The 17,129-nt window shown below is 32.7% G+C and overlaps 1 protein-coding gene and 1 pseudogene across 1 annotated transcript; both read left to right on the plus strand.

Annotated features, from left to right (window-relative positions):
- The first annotated feature begins 1,447 nt into the window (after window positions 1-1,447).
- LOC114734786 (TMV resistance protein N-like) lies at window positions 1,448-9,159 on the plus strand. The gene is made up of 3 exons (XM_028922431.1): window positions 1,448-1,995; window positions 8,441-8,985; window positions 9,131-9,159. Exons 1-3 carry the CDS (start codon window positions 1,538-1,540, stop codon window positions 9,157-9,159), a joined length of 1,032 nt encoding a protein of 343 aa, XP_028778264.1. The 5' UTR covers window positions 1,448-1,537.
- A 44-nt stretch (window positions 9,160-9,203) lies between these two features.
- LOC114734787 (TMV resistance protein N-like) lies at window positions 9,204-13,465 on the plus strand (annotated as a pseudogene).
- The last annotated feature ends 3,664 nt before the right edge of the window (window positions 13,466-17,129 follow it).

Genomic DNA, 17,129 nt, shown 5'->3' on the forward strand with positions numbered 1-17,129 from the left:
TAGAAATTAAAATTATATTAAAAATATTTTTTAAGAATAAAAAATTATTTAAAAAATATTTAAAAAATATTTTTTCATTAAAATAGTTATGATTAAAATTATCATATAGTATATTTTTAGTTTTTAATAATGTATACAATTGTTTGTGTAAAATAATATTATATATATATATATTTAATTTTACATAATAAGTCAACAGGTTCATTGCAGCTCAACTGGTAAAGCCGCACGCGCGCACAGAGGAGGACCTGGGTTCAAGCCATGGAGAAGTCACTTTGAAGAGGAAATTATATGGTGGCGACACGTGGCAGGCAAAGGTGACATGTGATGTGGTAGCAGAGGTGAGGTGGCAACACACGTGGCAGACAGAGGTGAGGTGGTAGCACACGTGGCAGGCAGAGGTGAGGTGGTAGCACACGTGGCAGGCAGAGGTGAGGTGGCAGAGACACGTGGAGGTTGTCCCCAGTGATGATGTGGCAATTGGTAGAGGTGCCACGTGGCAATTTATTTTATTTTTAAAAAAAATCGGGTTAGTGACAGATTAGCGACGGAATTTAATTTTGCGACGGAAATTTCGGTCAAAAATTAGCGACGGGAAATTCCCGTCGGTAATTAGCGACGGAATTTTCCGTCGCTAATCCGTCACTAATTAGCGACGGAATTTCAATTCTGTCGCTAATCAATTAGCGACAAAGGAATTAGCGACGGAACAAATTCCGTCGCTAATACGTTTCCGTCGCTAATCTGTCACTAGTCCATCGCTAATAAAAATTCTGTCGCTAAAAGCATGTTTTTTTGTAGTTGAGGAAAAGAAAGAAATTTGACTAGGAGCAATTTTGGCATATTTAATCTTATATTTTGACATTTGGATCTTTTTATATAATTATAATTTTTATGTTCTTTTTATTTTTTTAATTTTACCTAATTTTTTAGCTAAAATAAAAAGAGATAATAGCTGAAAATCATATAATATTATATATTATGATATATATAATTATATATTTTTTCAGATAGGTCAAGTAGGTAGGATAGCATATCCTGCCCACAGTCCTGCTGGACATACCTTATAAAATCTAAAATGCTGAATTTTGAAAACTTGATGATGATTATCTCGTCAACTTCTTAAATGCTTGGACTTTGGATCCATAATTAACAGTTAATTAACAATTAATATTTTAAGATTTCCATCAAAGCTTTTCATGATTTGCAATTGATTTTTCACAATTTAAAATTAACACGTGTTAACGGCACGAACATGAAGGCTATTTTATCCATTTATTTTTTTAAATAAAAAAATGGATCCTTCTTTGCAATTATATGTGGTCCGAATTCCTTCCATGGTCCTTCTGTCAATCTGTCTATTTCATTTGCCGAGTATTTTTCTTTTTCAGGAAAAACAAAAGCTGCGCTTTCTTCTTGTTTTTTTTTTTTTTTTTTTTTGGGGGACTGAAGAACTTTCTTCTATTAACATCGGCCGGTCCCTTATTTGTCTGCCCGTAGAGCGAAATCTGAGTTCATATCTTCGTCTACAGCAATTATGTCTTCCTTGGCTTCTTCATTCTCCCAACCCAAATTGACTTCCAACTACGACGTCTTCGCAATTTCCCAAGTGACCCGACATCGCCTTCCAGACTTTCGGAATCTGGTAGGATCTCTAAGAGATGATACCATCAAACTTTTTGCAGACTGTATATACTCTTCAACGATGGTTGCGTCTCTTTCTTCCGCACTGGAGGCCATGGAAAGGTCGAGAATTCTTATGGTTATTTTCACGCCAGAATTCCTCAGCGTCTCCGACAAATTATTTCTCGAGAGGCTGCAGAACGTCATGGAGTGTCACAGATCTATGAATAGACCGGTGGTTCCTGTATTCTGGGGAGTCAAACAAAAGGAAGTGGTTGAGCATTTGGCGACACGATTCAGGGATTTGGACTGGATCGGAATCGCCGTTGAAGCTGCTTCGCAATCCGGCGTCACACTGTCCACTCATTTCAGGTAATAACTACTACGGCTGCTTCTTTTCTGGATCTGCTTGTATTTCGTCTTGATTTACCTATCCTCGGGATGGAAAGGAAATTAGAAAGAAAGTTTGAATAAGGAAAGAAAAATTAGGAGAGCAAATTTTTCTTCCGGAAATATTAAAATCCTACCGATGAATCTCAGAATCTACCGGCTGGAGTGTTTGAGAATACTAAAAAATCTTTTAAAAAACACTTTTTAAGACAAATTCTTTTATATATTTACTTTAAAAGTATTTTCAAAATTATGATTTGGTTTATATTCAAACAGTCTCTTAACGTGATTTGTGTAAAATCAAAATTAACGACCGATCATAATTAAAATCATATAATTTAATTAAAAATCTTGATATGAGGCTGTGCATGATTTAAACAGAGAATTACAATCAAGTGAAAAATAATTACAAAAAGATTGATAACCTCTAGAACTTATTTTATATTTTTTTAATAGAATTTAACTGTAATTCTCCCTAATTCAAACTATCTTTAAATGTACGAATTCAAAATGGTAAAAGAGTCTTTATCTTTTTTAAGTGACGCTTCCCTGCTAAGCAAATGAAAATGAGTCCATCAGTTCATGTGCTGGCGTATTGCTTTTTGCTTTGAATTTTGATACGAGCTTTTATTTTATTCTATTTAAATCTTTCGCGATTCCCAAGCCAAGGACGCGGTTGTCTGCCCCTTTTCCCCCTAGCAGTCCGTTGCCATCTTTTCGTTTTGGAATACAAAGAGGAGGAATATGAATTATTTTTTTAATTTTTTAAAATCTATCATTCTCAAATATTTTTTTTGTGGTACTAAATATTTTAAATTAATTTTTAGTACAATCAATATTTTAAAATATTTTTTTTAATCATACTCAATATCTAAAACTTGACATCCTAAGATGCTTTCCAAATGACAATTAGCATCTTAAAATCACTTCTGATTTATTTAGAATTCTAAAATTTTTTTTAGTAATATTGAGATTGAAGTATTTTTTTAATAATAATAATCAATATCTTAGACTAAATTTAGTATATTCAGCATTATAAAATATTGCCTCAGAAATTATTTTAAGATACTCCATTCGTTCCTTATTATAAGAGACAACTAATCGAAGTACGTTGATAAAAAAAACAGTTAAAATTAGTTAAGAACAATTAATGTGTAAAAAGTATAATTTTTTTTCAAAAATGTCTTTATGAATAAGGAGAGAGAGCATGAGAGAGAACAATTAAATTATTAAAAGAAAGAGAAGTGGGAGGGAGAGAAAGTGTGAGTTGGAGATAATAAATATAGGTAAAATAGGAAATCAACACAAAAAAGTAGAGACAACTTTTAAGTGTCTCTTATATATAGGAACATGCCATAAGCATCAAATATTTCTTATAATAAGGAACGGAAGGAGTACTATGTTTTGCTAAAAAAGTATTTTAAAGTTCGGAATGTTCTAAAAATTGGTTTAGAATTCTGAATGCTACTGAAAAAAACCTGCGTGATAGATTTTAGGTATTGGGTGTTACTGAAGACTTTTTAGTATACTTGATGTCACTGAAAAATACTTTAAGATACATGAACATTGTTAGAAAAATATTTTAGAATATTAATTGTATTAAAAAATAATTTAGAATCTCAAGCTGAAAAAGTATTTTAGAATGATGGATTTTTTTTCAAAAAAAATTCGTCCTCCCCTCTTTTGGGGGTAAACTACCAAAGGATGGATTTTTAATTATTAAAAATTCAAAAAAAAAGGGTGTAGTTTTGGGGGTAAACTACCAAATGTGTTGGACCAAAAAAAAACTACCAAATGTGACGAGGCTTTACTCCTTTTCTTTTTTCACTCTTTGGTAGAGGCATCTTTTGGGTATCATCCTGGAAAGACAGTACCTCTGATGCCAAAATATACTCTTGAGAGAGTTAATATTGCTTAATACCTATTTTGTTATTAATTTTTTAAAATTAATCCTAGGCTTAGAATGTTAAGATGATTAATCCTTATTAGGTCTTACACTTAAATTAGTTAATTGTTAGATGGTTCATGTTTTACCGATCTTCGCGATGGTTTTAATTGGTGTACCTATTGTCTTTTTTTGACCCAAAAAAAAAAAAATCAGAGCTTTGTTTACAAATTTTATTTTATTTTTTTATCTAGACAATTTAACTTCACTGGGGTGAGACCCACACACTCCCACTTTTGCCGCTTTATTACATGGAGCGCAAAATCTCGTTCACGTGAATATGTAGAACGGGTTGAGGGGGTGTCACTTGAGCCGAAGACTCTAGAAAGTATGTGTGTGACACTAAGGCTGTACATAGGTAGAGCTGAACAGGACAAACCTCCTGCTTGATGCTCAACCCGAAAGATAAGCGGTCCGCAAAACCTGTCCCTACCCAGTAGAAACCCTAATTATTTTGGGTTGGGTAACGGCGGGCTAGGCAGACGGGCTTTCCTGCCCAACTTAGTGACATCTTGCTCATATCATATGTAGAAAAAAATTTATCACGAATAACTAAATCACTCATATAAGTAAGGCTTATGTAGTTTTGTTCTTCAGCCTTCGATTTCTTATAGGAGGGAAAAAATATTTAATAATTAAAATAATTAATAACTGAGCTAATTTTATAGTTCAATTATTTAGTTTATTTATATAGTTGGCAGATTGTTATAGCGTCACGTGAAGGCACAAGATTTGAAAGTTGTTTTTTTTTAAAAAAAAAATTGTAGGTGGGAGGAAAAGAAGGAAATTTGACTAGGAGCAATTTAGTATATTTAATTTTATATTTGGTTATTTTATACAATTATAATTTTTATATTCCTTTCATTTTTTCTAATTTTACCTAATTTTTTAGCCAAATAAAAAGGGATAATTATTGAAAATAATATAATATTATATATTATAATATATAATTATATATTTTTTTGGATAGAGCCAAATGTGCAGGCAGCATACCCTGCCCGCAGCCCGACCCTGCCTGTGAATCAGCCATGTCCAAAAATGCCCACTTTTGTTTGGGCAACTTTTTGTTGGGCTGGGCTGAGTTTTATTTTTTTTTTTGGGCATGCTCAGGCAGGCATCTTACGCATGCGGGCCTCGTGCACAGTCCTATGTGACACAATCATCAAACACTAGTACAAAGGAAGCACTAGGCTTAGGTATTTAAATGACCTGTCAACTAGGTATTATTATTATTATTATTTTTAGTGAACTAGGTATTCATTAATAAAAAAGTTTTAGTTGACTAATTTGAGTAAATTAAAAAAACTAATTAAATTAGTTATTTGTAATAAATATGTGCTGTCTTTGTTAAAATATTCTTACTAATTACATATATTGGCTAGAACCACTATTATTATAAGAACTATCTTAGAAAAAATAGGTAAATATGAGAGATAAAATAAATTTGAGTCTTATATTTAGAATTAAAATAAAAATCAAACAAGTTTTTATATTAAAGACAGGAAGAAATATAACTTGTGACTCTACATTGTTAATTGATTGTTAATCCCAATTGATAGATCTTTTTTCCCCCCTAACGTTAAATACCTAGTTGGCAAAACATGTGACACTTTAAACACGATGCTTCGTTTTGATGAAAAGAAGTAAGCTACCAACTACCAAGTATTCCATTAATACTTTAAGTGCAAAAAGGGTTTTTAACCCAAAGTTAATCTAGAGTTAATAGTCAATGTCATTTTCCATTAGTCCCAAGGATTGAAAAACTAGATCGACTTGAACTAATCACGATTAATTTACTGCCTTTTAGATTTTATATCTTACATATTACGTTATAAGTGACATTTTATGAAACATTATTTGACAAGACTAAATTTGTAAAATGAGAATAAATACTTTTTTTTATGAAACATCATTTTATTAGTACATAATACTAATTAACAAGGAAATTTTAAAAAAGATAGTTAGTAGTTGCTGAAAATTTAAAAAATTATTGTAAGATTTATAGATAAATGAAATTGGAAAGGTTTGTATCCGAGAAAAATCAGTTGATTTAAAATTAAAATATTGTGGAGAGAACTAAAATGAAACCTTGTTTTCAAGACAAGTGGAACCTAGGATTACTTTTCACTAATGCACTTCTGGAAACTCAATAAATTCCCCTCAATTAGTGATAAAATGGTAATATATGCCAGTCAAATATATTTGACAATGTTAGGTTAATAGATATATTGCTACTCTACTAACAAACCATCTATTTAATGCATATATTTTAGGTCTAGTATGATTTTACTTAAGTTCTACAACCAAAATAGCTTTCTCAAACATCAATTGAGCAAATCTATCTAAATGGTGATATAGCACTTAGAAGTATTAGATTCAAGGCAAAACCAACACATAGATACCATTAACACTAAGAGAAGATCATAAAATGAGTTTCAACCCATACCATGGCTCAAGTAATCCTAAAACAAAAGGTTTAGGTGCTCATAGTAAGAAAAGAGCAAGAAATATCTATAACTTCCATGTCCATATCAGAAAATGAGAGAACAATGAAGAGAAGTTTAGAAAAAAACTAAGAAAGAGGACCAAATCTCTTCAATCATCTAATCCCAATCTCCAAAACCTTCGAGATTCCCAAGCCCTAGCACTATATAGCTCTCAAGGCACCGCTCCAGGTCGTTCTCTCTGTTCCTAGGTTTAATGTCGAATTCCCTCTCTGCCCTAGCCCTAATATGCTGTAAATTCAAAACACAGTGTTTTGCTAAAATTTAAACTTTGTTGCGGTAAAGTTTCCTTTGCTGGGGCAAAGGTGCTCTGATAACTTTTTATTTTCTTTGTTTGGGTCTAGAATTCATAAAAAATGAAGCACTATCAACCAAACCTTTGATTACTTAATTTCTTTTAAGAAAAAATGATAGAAAAATATTTATTGAATTTAAAAAGATAAACAAATCATGCTAACTACTTTTCTAATATTTTTGACTACTTTTATAATGATTCTGACAAGTCAAAATCTGTCAAAAATCACCTATTTATCATTTCAAAATTCAATAAATATTTTTCTGTCATTTCTTTCCCTCTTTTAAATAAGTCTTGAATTTATCATAAACGATATCAAGATGACTCACTTTTAAATGCAGTGATAAATGAAAAATGATAAAATATTGGGAGTCAAGCATTGTCCACGTTAAGGGACTTGTTAAAACTAAATTACAAGTATAAAGTTTGAAACAAAAAAAATATAAATAAATAATTAGAAGTGTAAAGATTGAAGATTTGTGCTTACATTAGAAGAATAGTCCAAGGCTTAAGCAAAATAAATCAGCAAAGATCAAGGAGAAAGGAGGAGGAGGAGAAGCAAAACATTAGGCACTTTTACGAAGGTTATTAGAACTAAATTAAAAAGATAAATAAGTAGAAGTATAAATATAAAAAAAGTTGAATATTCAAATAACGTAAATGAACAATATAAGGAAAACATGAAAAAATAGATGAAGGGAACGAGCTAATGGCAAAGTAAAGCAACGTGAGTATCACCTTAAAAAAAAAAAAAAACTATAGCAACGTGAGTCACTTCGGATTTTTTTATAAAAGCCTAATATATTATGTATATGAGAAAAAAATTTATTTTTTAGTTCTTCAATTTTTAATTCAATTATAACCGGATTCTTTAATTATGACCTGATATGCCTTGATCCCTAAATTTTTGACTTATTTATGACTCAATCCCTGCTCTTTTCACTTTTTTAAACAATATGAGTCTGCCCAACACTAATTCGGTCATCCAACGTGCAAAAAAAAAAAAAAAAAGATTCCGTGTCACGTGGAATTTATATAAAATTGAAAAGAAACATCATGCAGATTAACTTCGGAAAAGCTCCTCCGAACAGGTTTACCTGCAACTAACTGCAGAGCCTAGTGGAAGACTCCTCCATTTGGATCATGTGAAAAGTTGATATAAGTAACTGTATTCAAAGTCCTTAATTATTAGTTCCTAATTAGAAAAAATTTCTGCTTCTGAGGAATTTAAAGTTCATCTTAAAGCATTGATGGGTCATTTTGAAACTAATTACATAGAACTGAACTATCATTAAACTTAATATGTTAAGTGAAAGAGTAAACTTCGTTAATCAAATTCTATGCGCACATGAAATCACAGAGTCCATTATACTATACAGCAAATTCACCAATGACGATGAGAAAGAGAGAAGACGAGAGTGCTCAGGAGAAGTTACTCAAAATCACCCGTGTGCAAAACTGACTCTCTCAATTTACGTAAACCTATGACTCACGTATGAGAAATTATTACAATTTGAATTTTAAATCAATAAGGTAAAACTTCCTCTTTCCACCCATGTGCTTTTCTTTAGTAGCATATAAGCCCCGCCTATATTGGGCTTGGACTGAACTGGGGACATTCCAGCAGATACCTACACATGCGCTTACGTAATTTTTTACTGATTGTGAAATGTTTTTGTCCAGGGAAGATATGAGTACACTTAAGGGGGCATTATATAGATACTTGTTTTGCAATCTTCCGCCCCATCCAGCGGGGTTACTACTCCGTAGTGTGAAAGATGTACTTCGTCTGTTGATGGATGGGACTTATTCCATCGGAATATGGGGGGTTCCAGGTATTGGTAAAACTACTTTTGCCAGAGCTATTTACGATAGAATTTGTGGCAGGTTTGAGAGAAAAAGTTTCCTTGCAAATATCAATGATGAATGGAAAAAAGATAACGGTCTAGTTCATCTACGACAGCAACTTATTTCAGATGTTTTCGATACAGAACTTGATATGGTTCATGATGTTAAGATGGGAGCTAGTCAAATGAAGGAGGCACTGTCCAATAAAAGTGTACTGGTAGTGTTTGATGATGTGAATCATATAGACCAACTCATAGCATTATGTGGGAGTAGGGATCTGTGCTTTGGCAAAAGGAGTTTAGTACTTGTTACGTCAACAAGTAAGGATCTAATTCTTGGCCTCGGACTCTACTTTTATGAAATGAAGGCGCTGGATGAGAGTGAGTCTCTTGAGCTTTTCAGCTGGCATGCATTTAAGAAATCTAGTCCAACAGATGATTTCATGTCTCTGTCAGGGAAAGCAATAAATTTTTGTGAAGGACTACCATTAGCTCTTGAAGTTATTGGCTCTCTTTTGCTTAATAGGACAAAAAAAGAGTGGAATAATGTGTTGAAGAAATTGAGAGGAATTCCTCGTGGTCAAATAAAGAGAAGCTCAAGATAAGCTTGAATTTTTTAACCGATTCAGAGAAAGATTTATTCTATAATATAGCTTCCTTTTATGTGGGTCTAAATAAACATGATGTTACACAATTGTTAAAGGGCTCAAAATCTCCTGTAGAAAAGGCAATGCATGAGATTATAGAGCGGGGACTTGTAAAAGTTGATATGAGTGATAAGCTTGATGTTCATCATTTGTTGCGAGAGATAGGAAGAGAAATCAGTCCTAAAAAGATAAAGCATGAATATATCTATGATGTATTCTTGAGTTTTAGAGGTGAAGATACACGTAAATCTTTTACTACTCATCTTTGCACTGCTTTAAAGAAAGCAGGTATTGAGGTCTTCATGGATGAAGAGGGGATTGGAAGGGGTGAAGCCATTTCTTCCTCTTTACTGCAAGCAATTGAAAGTTCAAGAATGTCGATAATTATATTCTCAAAAATTATGCTGGTTCTAGTTGGTGTTTACAAGAATTAGAGAAAATCATGGAGTGTCACAAAACAACTCATCAAGAGGTCTTACCAATATTTTATGATGTGCAACCATCTGAAGTTCGTAAACTACAAAATATTTTTGGAGAAGCATGGAAAAGACTCACACTAAGAAACTCAACTAGCAAAGTGAAGAAATCGATGATCAATTGGAAGAGAGCACTCATTGAAGCTGCGAATATATCTGGGTGGGACATGCATGAATGTAGGTAAATCTGATTACCATTCTTTTTCAGTCAACAAGTTTGATTATCTTTTGCTTGTTACTATATGACATCGTTAAAGTCCTTAATTTCCTACTGGTAATCTGCGCTTCTACATATGAAAACAATGTCATTGGGTAAAGAAAATACTTGGTTGTAACTGGGATATTATAAATGATCAAGCTGCTTACTCTTACAAATCACACAATGAGCACTGAATGAATCTTAAAAGAAAGGTTTTTGTAATTTTCTTACAGAAGATGCGTCAGAAGAAGGGTTTGAATTTAGGTCATACATAACAAATACCTTTAAACAAAATTTTAGCTAACATCTATGTTAAGAGGAAATTGAGAGTTGTTAGTCTCCAAGCTTAATAATTAAACGCCAAGATTGACCCTGATATAAATGTAACTTGTTTTTGCCAGAACTGAAACGGAGTTGATTGACGATGTGGTTGAAACTATAACAATGAAGCTAGACAGCAAAGACTTGTTTGTTGCTCACCATCCAGTGGGAGTGGAGCCTCGTGTGCAAGATATCATCAAGTTGCTGATTAATAAATCAAATGAGGTTATCATAGCAGGGATATGGGGGATGGGCGGGATTGGCAAGACTACTATTGCTAAAGCGATCTTCAATGAAATTGGTCAAACATTTGAAGGAAAGTGTTTCCTCTCAAATGTGAGGGAAGTGTGGAAGCAAGATAATGGTCAAGTTTATCTTCAAAAACAAATTCTTTCAAGCATCTTTAATGCAAGAAGAGTGAAGCTCACAAGTATAGAAATGGGGACAACTCTAATCAAGCAAATGCTTTGTAAGAAAAGAGTACTTATTGTTCTTGATGATGTAAATAATGATGATCAGTTGAAAGCTTTATGTGGAAATCATGAATGGTTTGGTAGAGGTAGTAGAATACTCATCACTACTAGAGATGAACGGCTACTCAAGATCCTTGGAGTGGAAGATCATAAGATATACAACATGAAAGAAATGAATGATAGTGAATCTCTTGAGCTTTTTAGTTGGCATGCGTTTAAGCAACGATTCCCTGAAAGAGATTATGTTGAATTTTCAAGGAGGATAGTTTCTTACTCAGGAGGTTTACCGCTAGCTCTTGAAGTTCTTGGCTCCTATTTATTTGATAGGGAAGCATTGATATGGGAAAGTGTTCTACAAAAACTACAAAAAATTCCAAATGATAAAATACATGAAAAGCTAAAAATAAGTTATGATGGTTTGAGTGACCAAACAGAGAGAGATATATTCCTTGATATATGTTGTTTTTTTATTGGGAAGGACAAAAGCTATGCTACACAAATATTAAATGGTTGTGGACTTCATGCTGATATTGGAATTATTCGTCTGGTAGAGAGGAGCCTCATAAAAGTTGGCAAGAAAAATAAGCTTGATATGCATGACTTACTACGTGATATGGGAAGACACATCATTCGTGAGCAATCACCAGAGGATCCTGAGAAGCAGAGCAGATTATGGTCTCATGATGATGTGCTAGATGTGCTAAGAAATTGCACGGTGAGAATGTCTCTCAATGACTTATATTGTTTAATTTATGTTGTTTTTTTCATTATCGTTTTGCAGTTCCATTTTTTAGTTAACTATTGCGTGTTCAAACATTTATCATATTGCTTGTTTATTATATATGTTATGTTTCGGTAACTGAAATATCATTTATTTTTATTTCCCGTTATTTCCATTTTAATAGGGAACAATAGCGATTAAGGGATTGGCTTTGAACATGTCAACAAACAATTTAGGACCATTGAGTGCCAAAGCATTTGAGAACATGAAGAAGCTTCGTTTGCTCCAACTTGATCATGTACAACTTACTGGAGACTTTGGTTATCTATCAAAGGACTTAAGATGGCTGTGCTGGAATGGATTTCCCTTAGAAAACTTGCCAGCAAATTTAAGTCTCGAAAAGATAGTTGCCATAGACTTAAAGTGGAGTAATCTCACAAAAGTATGGGAGAAAAGTCAGGTATTTACAATGAAATTTTCAAATTAGACACTAGCAGCAATTGTCATGTTAATTTGTTTCCATATGTTTTATTCTTTCCATTCATTGTGTTTATTTGTTTTAAAATGTTCTCTTGGTGCAGAGGCTAGAGTGGTTGAAAATTCTCAATTTGAGTCATTGTCATCATTTGACAAAGACACCTGATTTTTCAAAGTTACCATATCTTGAAAAGCTAATACTCAAAGATTGTCCGCTTGTGTTTTCGATTCACCCCTCCATTGGAGATCTTAAATACATTGTTCTGTTAAATTTAAAGGACTGCAAAGACCTTAATCATCTCCCAAGAGGTATATATAACTTAAAATCTTTGAAAACTCTCAATCTTTCTGGTTGTTCAAAGATTGAAAAGTTGAAAGAAGACATTGGGCAAATGGAATCCTTGACAACTTTGGTGGCAAATCAAACTTCTATTACACAAGTTCCCTCCTCATTAGTGAGAATGAAAAGTATTAAATTTGTGTCACTATGTGGCTTCGAAGGATTATCGCGCGATGTATTTCCATCGATTGTTATGTCTTGGATGTCACCGACAGTTCATTCGAAGTCCCTGCTACGAGCATTTACGATTATGCCATCTTTAATCAAGGGTCTATCACATCCTTTATTTGCCAGAAGCCGTAAAGTATTAGAAGCAAGACCCAGCACATCTCAAGATTCATGTAGAACTCAAGGGTTAATTGGTTTTCAAGAGAAATCTCACATGGAAAGGTTAGAGCCATTGAGTTCTTTAACTATTCATTTAGGCGGCTTCAACAAAGTTATGGATGCACTTTTAAACAGTATTTCACAGGTAATTTCTTTAGAAACCGCCATTAATGTATTTTCAATTAAATCAGCATGATGATTTTCGTTAGTGTGAGCATTATACTACCTCCAGTCCTAATTATAAGACCCAGTTGACTTATTTGAGGAGATTAAGGAAGTAAGTTAAGTTAGTTATTTATAATAAAAAGTATTGTCATTCTTAAAATATCCTTGCTAATTAAGTGTATTGGCTAGAATATCATTATTAGAAGGACTATCTTGGAAAAAAAATACATAAATATGAGAGACAAAATGGATTAGGGTCTTATAATTAGGACCAAACAAAAGTCAAATGGGGTCTTATATTAAGGACCGGAAGTAGTACTATTATATTTCCTCTATTCTCAATTCTTTTTCCTTGTTGATGGATTAGGGATGGAGTGACGGAGGGTTTGACTATTCTCAGCTTCCTCAAGATAATTATCCTGATTGGCTATGTTTTGAGAGTGAAGGATCTTCTGCATCATTTAAAACGCCTCGAGTTTTGGGTTGTTTGATGGGAATGGTAATCTATATTATCTATTCATCTTCTCAAGATAGCATGGCATCCGTATATCCTGTTGGCTTCATGATAAAGAATTTCACAAAGGGTACTATGGACTTTTACAAGAGAGATGATGCAGCGACTTCTGCTGATGATGACTGGCACAAAATAATACTTAATCTAGAGCCTGATAATGAGGTGAAATTACAGTCAATTTTGCCCAGAAGCATATTGTAAAGAAGACTTTAATCTATCTGGTATGCGATGAAGGAACTACACTAAGTATCACTCGATAATGTTAAATCATTGGTAAGAAGGCAGGTTTGTAATTTTTTTCCCCCTCAATTGGGATTGTCGTATAGATTTTCATATGTTTATTCTGAAAAAAGTTTTAATATTTCTTTCCATGTATATAATATTGCAGGGCTTCGTTAAAAGGAAGAAGAGGTGAAGAATGACAGGTACAAGGCTGTAGGTTATGGCACTCGTCTCTTTTTTTTTGACCTTTACTTTTTTATTTGTTGAGCAAAACAGCAAAAGAAAAAATCAAGAAAAAGTCAATATTTAAAAATTTTATTGATCAGAATGACCTAAATTTGAATATGGGTGTTTTTTCAGGTATGAATCCTTTATAATATTAGTATTTAGATTATTTGGCCAACAAAATTTTTAAAAAGGGATTTTCACCAATTTTTTGGGAAACTTTTTTTTAAAAATCGTTACCATGTATTATCTGTCACTATACTGTCCTCCACTTTTGTCACTCGCATTTGGCAATTTGGCATCATTATATTTATTTCACGACACAAACGTCATACAAGCAGTGAAAAAAAAACCGGACCGAACCGGCGGTTCAACCGGGTGATGAACCGGCCGTGGTCCCGGTCCGGTTAAAATAAATTGAACCCGGTCATAAAATGAACCGGCATCAACCCGGTCACAAACCGGGATAAACCGGTGCAAACCAGCAAAAAACCGGTATTAACCGGTAATGAACCGGTTATTTGAATGATATTTGCTATTTATCTTATGTTTTCTTATTCAACTCCTAATATTTCAATCACTATATATTTAAATGAATTTTAATATAATTTGGTATATAATTATTATTTTAGTTATTAAGAAATCATAAAGATCAAAATCCTTAATGTTATTGTATTTTGTTTTAATTACAATCAAATTATTGTGTATTCTTACGTTTGTTATTAGTGATTATTAATATTGCTATACTTTTGTATTTTTAATTAAATTTTATCATTTTAATGTGGACCGGTTTGGATCCCGGTTTGACCCCGATCTGACCCATTACCCTTGAACCACTACCTCAAACCGGTTTAGTGTCTGGTCCGGTTTTTGTTCTTTGATACAAGATCCACTTGTCTAGAAAATACTTCCTTCTTCTTCGATTTTTTAATGTTACTTGGGCTTGTTTTTGAATGAACCAAAACCTTGACTCATTACCAAATCCTGACCCACCCAATTAAATTAATAACCTGTTTGATTAAAAAAAAAAAAGAGAGAGAATTAACCCATTTCACATTTAATTTCATTTCTAAATTACTTGGTAAATTGTGATTTGAAAAGTAAGAGTGAATAATCTCTGGAGTTGAGTTCAAAGAGTAAGGTTAATTCAATATCTTCAATGTTGTTGTCTGCATCTGTATGATTTATCGTTTAATGAGTATTTCGGTTTTTGATCCATCTCAGGGGAATTAGGGAGCTGAAATTAAAGTATGGTTGGTTTATAAGATGGGTGATTTTTGTAAGCCCCTGATCTAATCTTGCTATTTTCATAATCTTTAATTTCATATGAATTCTTGTACCATGATAGTAATTAAAATCAATGTTTGTTGTTATGATGTATTGAAATAAGGAATTGAAACTCTTGGCTGAAAGTATATACGGGGCTGGACCATTGATATATGGAGATGAAAAATCAAACGTTGGATAATAGGTAAGTTGTGGTTACTACAAACGCACACAGACACACACACGCGCGCGAAAATTCTGACGGTGATTATTGTGTTAATTCTTGAAAAAAAAAAATTATTAGCCCCTAGCCTTAACATAAAGGGCTAATTGACTAATTCGATTAAATTAAGAAATTAATTTGTTATTTATAATAAATAAGTATGTTTTTCTTAAAATATCCTTATTAATAATGTATATTAATCAAAACTACCATTTAATGAAACATTTAATATGTGCAATTACTATAAGGATTATTTAAAAAAAAAAGATAAATATGAGAAATAAAATAAATTAAAGTCTTATATTTAGAACCAAATTAAATGTCAAACTAGCTCTTACCTTAAGGACCAGGAGTTAATACCCACTGAGTGCTGCAAAATAACCCCTTAAAGGCTTAAACTACTCTTTGATCATGCATATCTGTTTTACCAGTCATAGAGGCTTGTGTTTTCATGCCTGAGTTGCTACTATGTAAGCACGAAAGTGGTCTTAATTAGTTACTGACTTAAACTACTCTCTCTCACGCAAATAAGGCATTAAGAGTTAATTATGGGATCCATCTATACCTCAAATATAATCGCAAATGGCTCAGGGGAAAGCAAAGGAAGACAAGGATGGGACGTTATCCTTGATCAGAAGAATTATGAAGGCGAACCAAGATCATTAAGCAGGGATCAGTAGCTATGTTCCTCTTGATTTGAAGATTTTTAACTTCTTGTAATGATCACAAGTCCTTAGGAGAGACATAAGGGCTGTCTTTTATGCTGACTATGCGTGGTAGTTACAAAGATTTAAGGACGATCACAAAATTTTTTAATTTAATGAATAATTCACTGGGGAGGAAAGAAATTGAAATTTTTTTTCATTATATATTAAATACATAGATTAACTAGAAAACCAGTAGATTTTACTTAATTTTTTATTAGAGATATTTAGCAATCACCACGTACGGATATATATTGAGTTGAAAAATAACAGCGGTTTCATGCGCTGCTATTATTATGAACTAATAAGTGCTTCAGAGAGTAATCAGGAAGTCTCAAACAATAGGTGCCAGATATTAAATAACCTCGATAATTTTCATTAATACTAGAATATTCATGCATGGATTCATTAATTTCATGTTTTTTTAGATAATGGAATCATAGGTGACATTTACATTTAATGTTAATTTGATTGACGTGCAGGATCTCATTCTCACTCCCCTTTTAAAAGCTTTAAATGGTTAATAATAAAAGAGACAAAAGTGGAAGACATAGTGAGCTGAAATCGCCGATGTTTAGAATCCCTTGTCTGTCAATTCTTCACCTCAGAAACGCCCCCCCGGGGGGGGGGGGGGACGTTTTTATAACATTCTTTTAATTAAATTACATAATTTGAGAAAAAGTTAAAGTTAATTAAAAACAATATATATGTAAAAATTGAACCTATTTTCCCCCCCTAATATGTGCTCATTTAGTAAGGAAGTAAATAAGAGAGAGAAATACTAATAATGAGATATAGGAAGAAAGAAAATATGTAATATGGGAAAAGATAGCTGGCAAGAAAAAAAAGATAAGGAGAGAGAATAGAAAATTAATTAGGGACAAAAATGATAAAAACACATTTAATGTTTAGACAACTCTAAATAGAATTTTATAAAATAAAAACAAACTAATTTAAATTTTGGGATGTCATAAAAATGAGCCAAAGGGATTATCTTAAGATCTAGTTCCCACCTCACGCTTGCTTTTTTTTTTTTTTGGCGGTGACACCACCTCACACTTACTTTTCATCTCCTCATCTCCTTCACATGTACAAGACTTCGGCTTCCCCACAAGTATTGTGACTTCGATGTTATACGCATTTAGATAAATCCCATTTAATGCTGACACAGACGTTCAGTACCATGAAGCAAATACTGGGGAAATCTTTAGAGTTACGTATATTT

The sequence above is a fragment of the Neltuma alba genome, unplaced genomic scaffold (genome assembly GCF_004799145.2).
Source record: "Neltuma alba isolate B1F8T4 unplaced genomic scaffold, ASM479914v2 tig00013144_pilon, whole genome shotgun sequence".
NCBI classification, from domain to species: Eukaryota; Viridiplantae; Streptophyta; class Magnoliopsida; order Fabales; family Fabaceae; genus Neltuma; species Neltuma alba.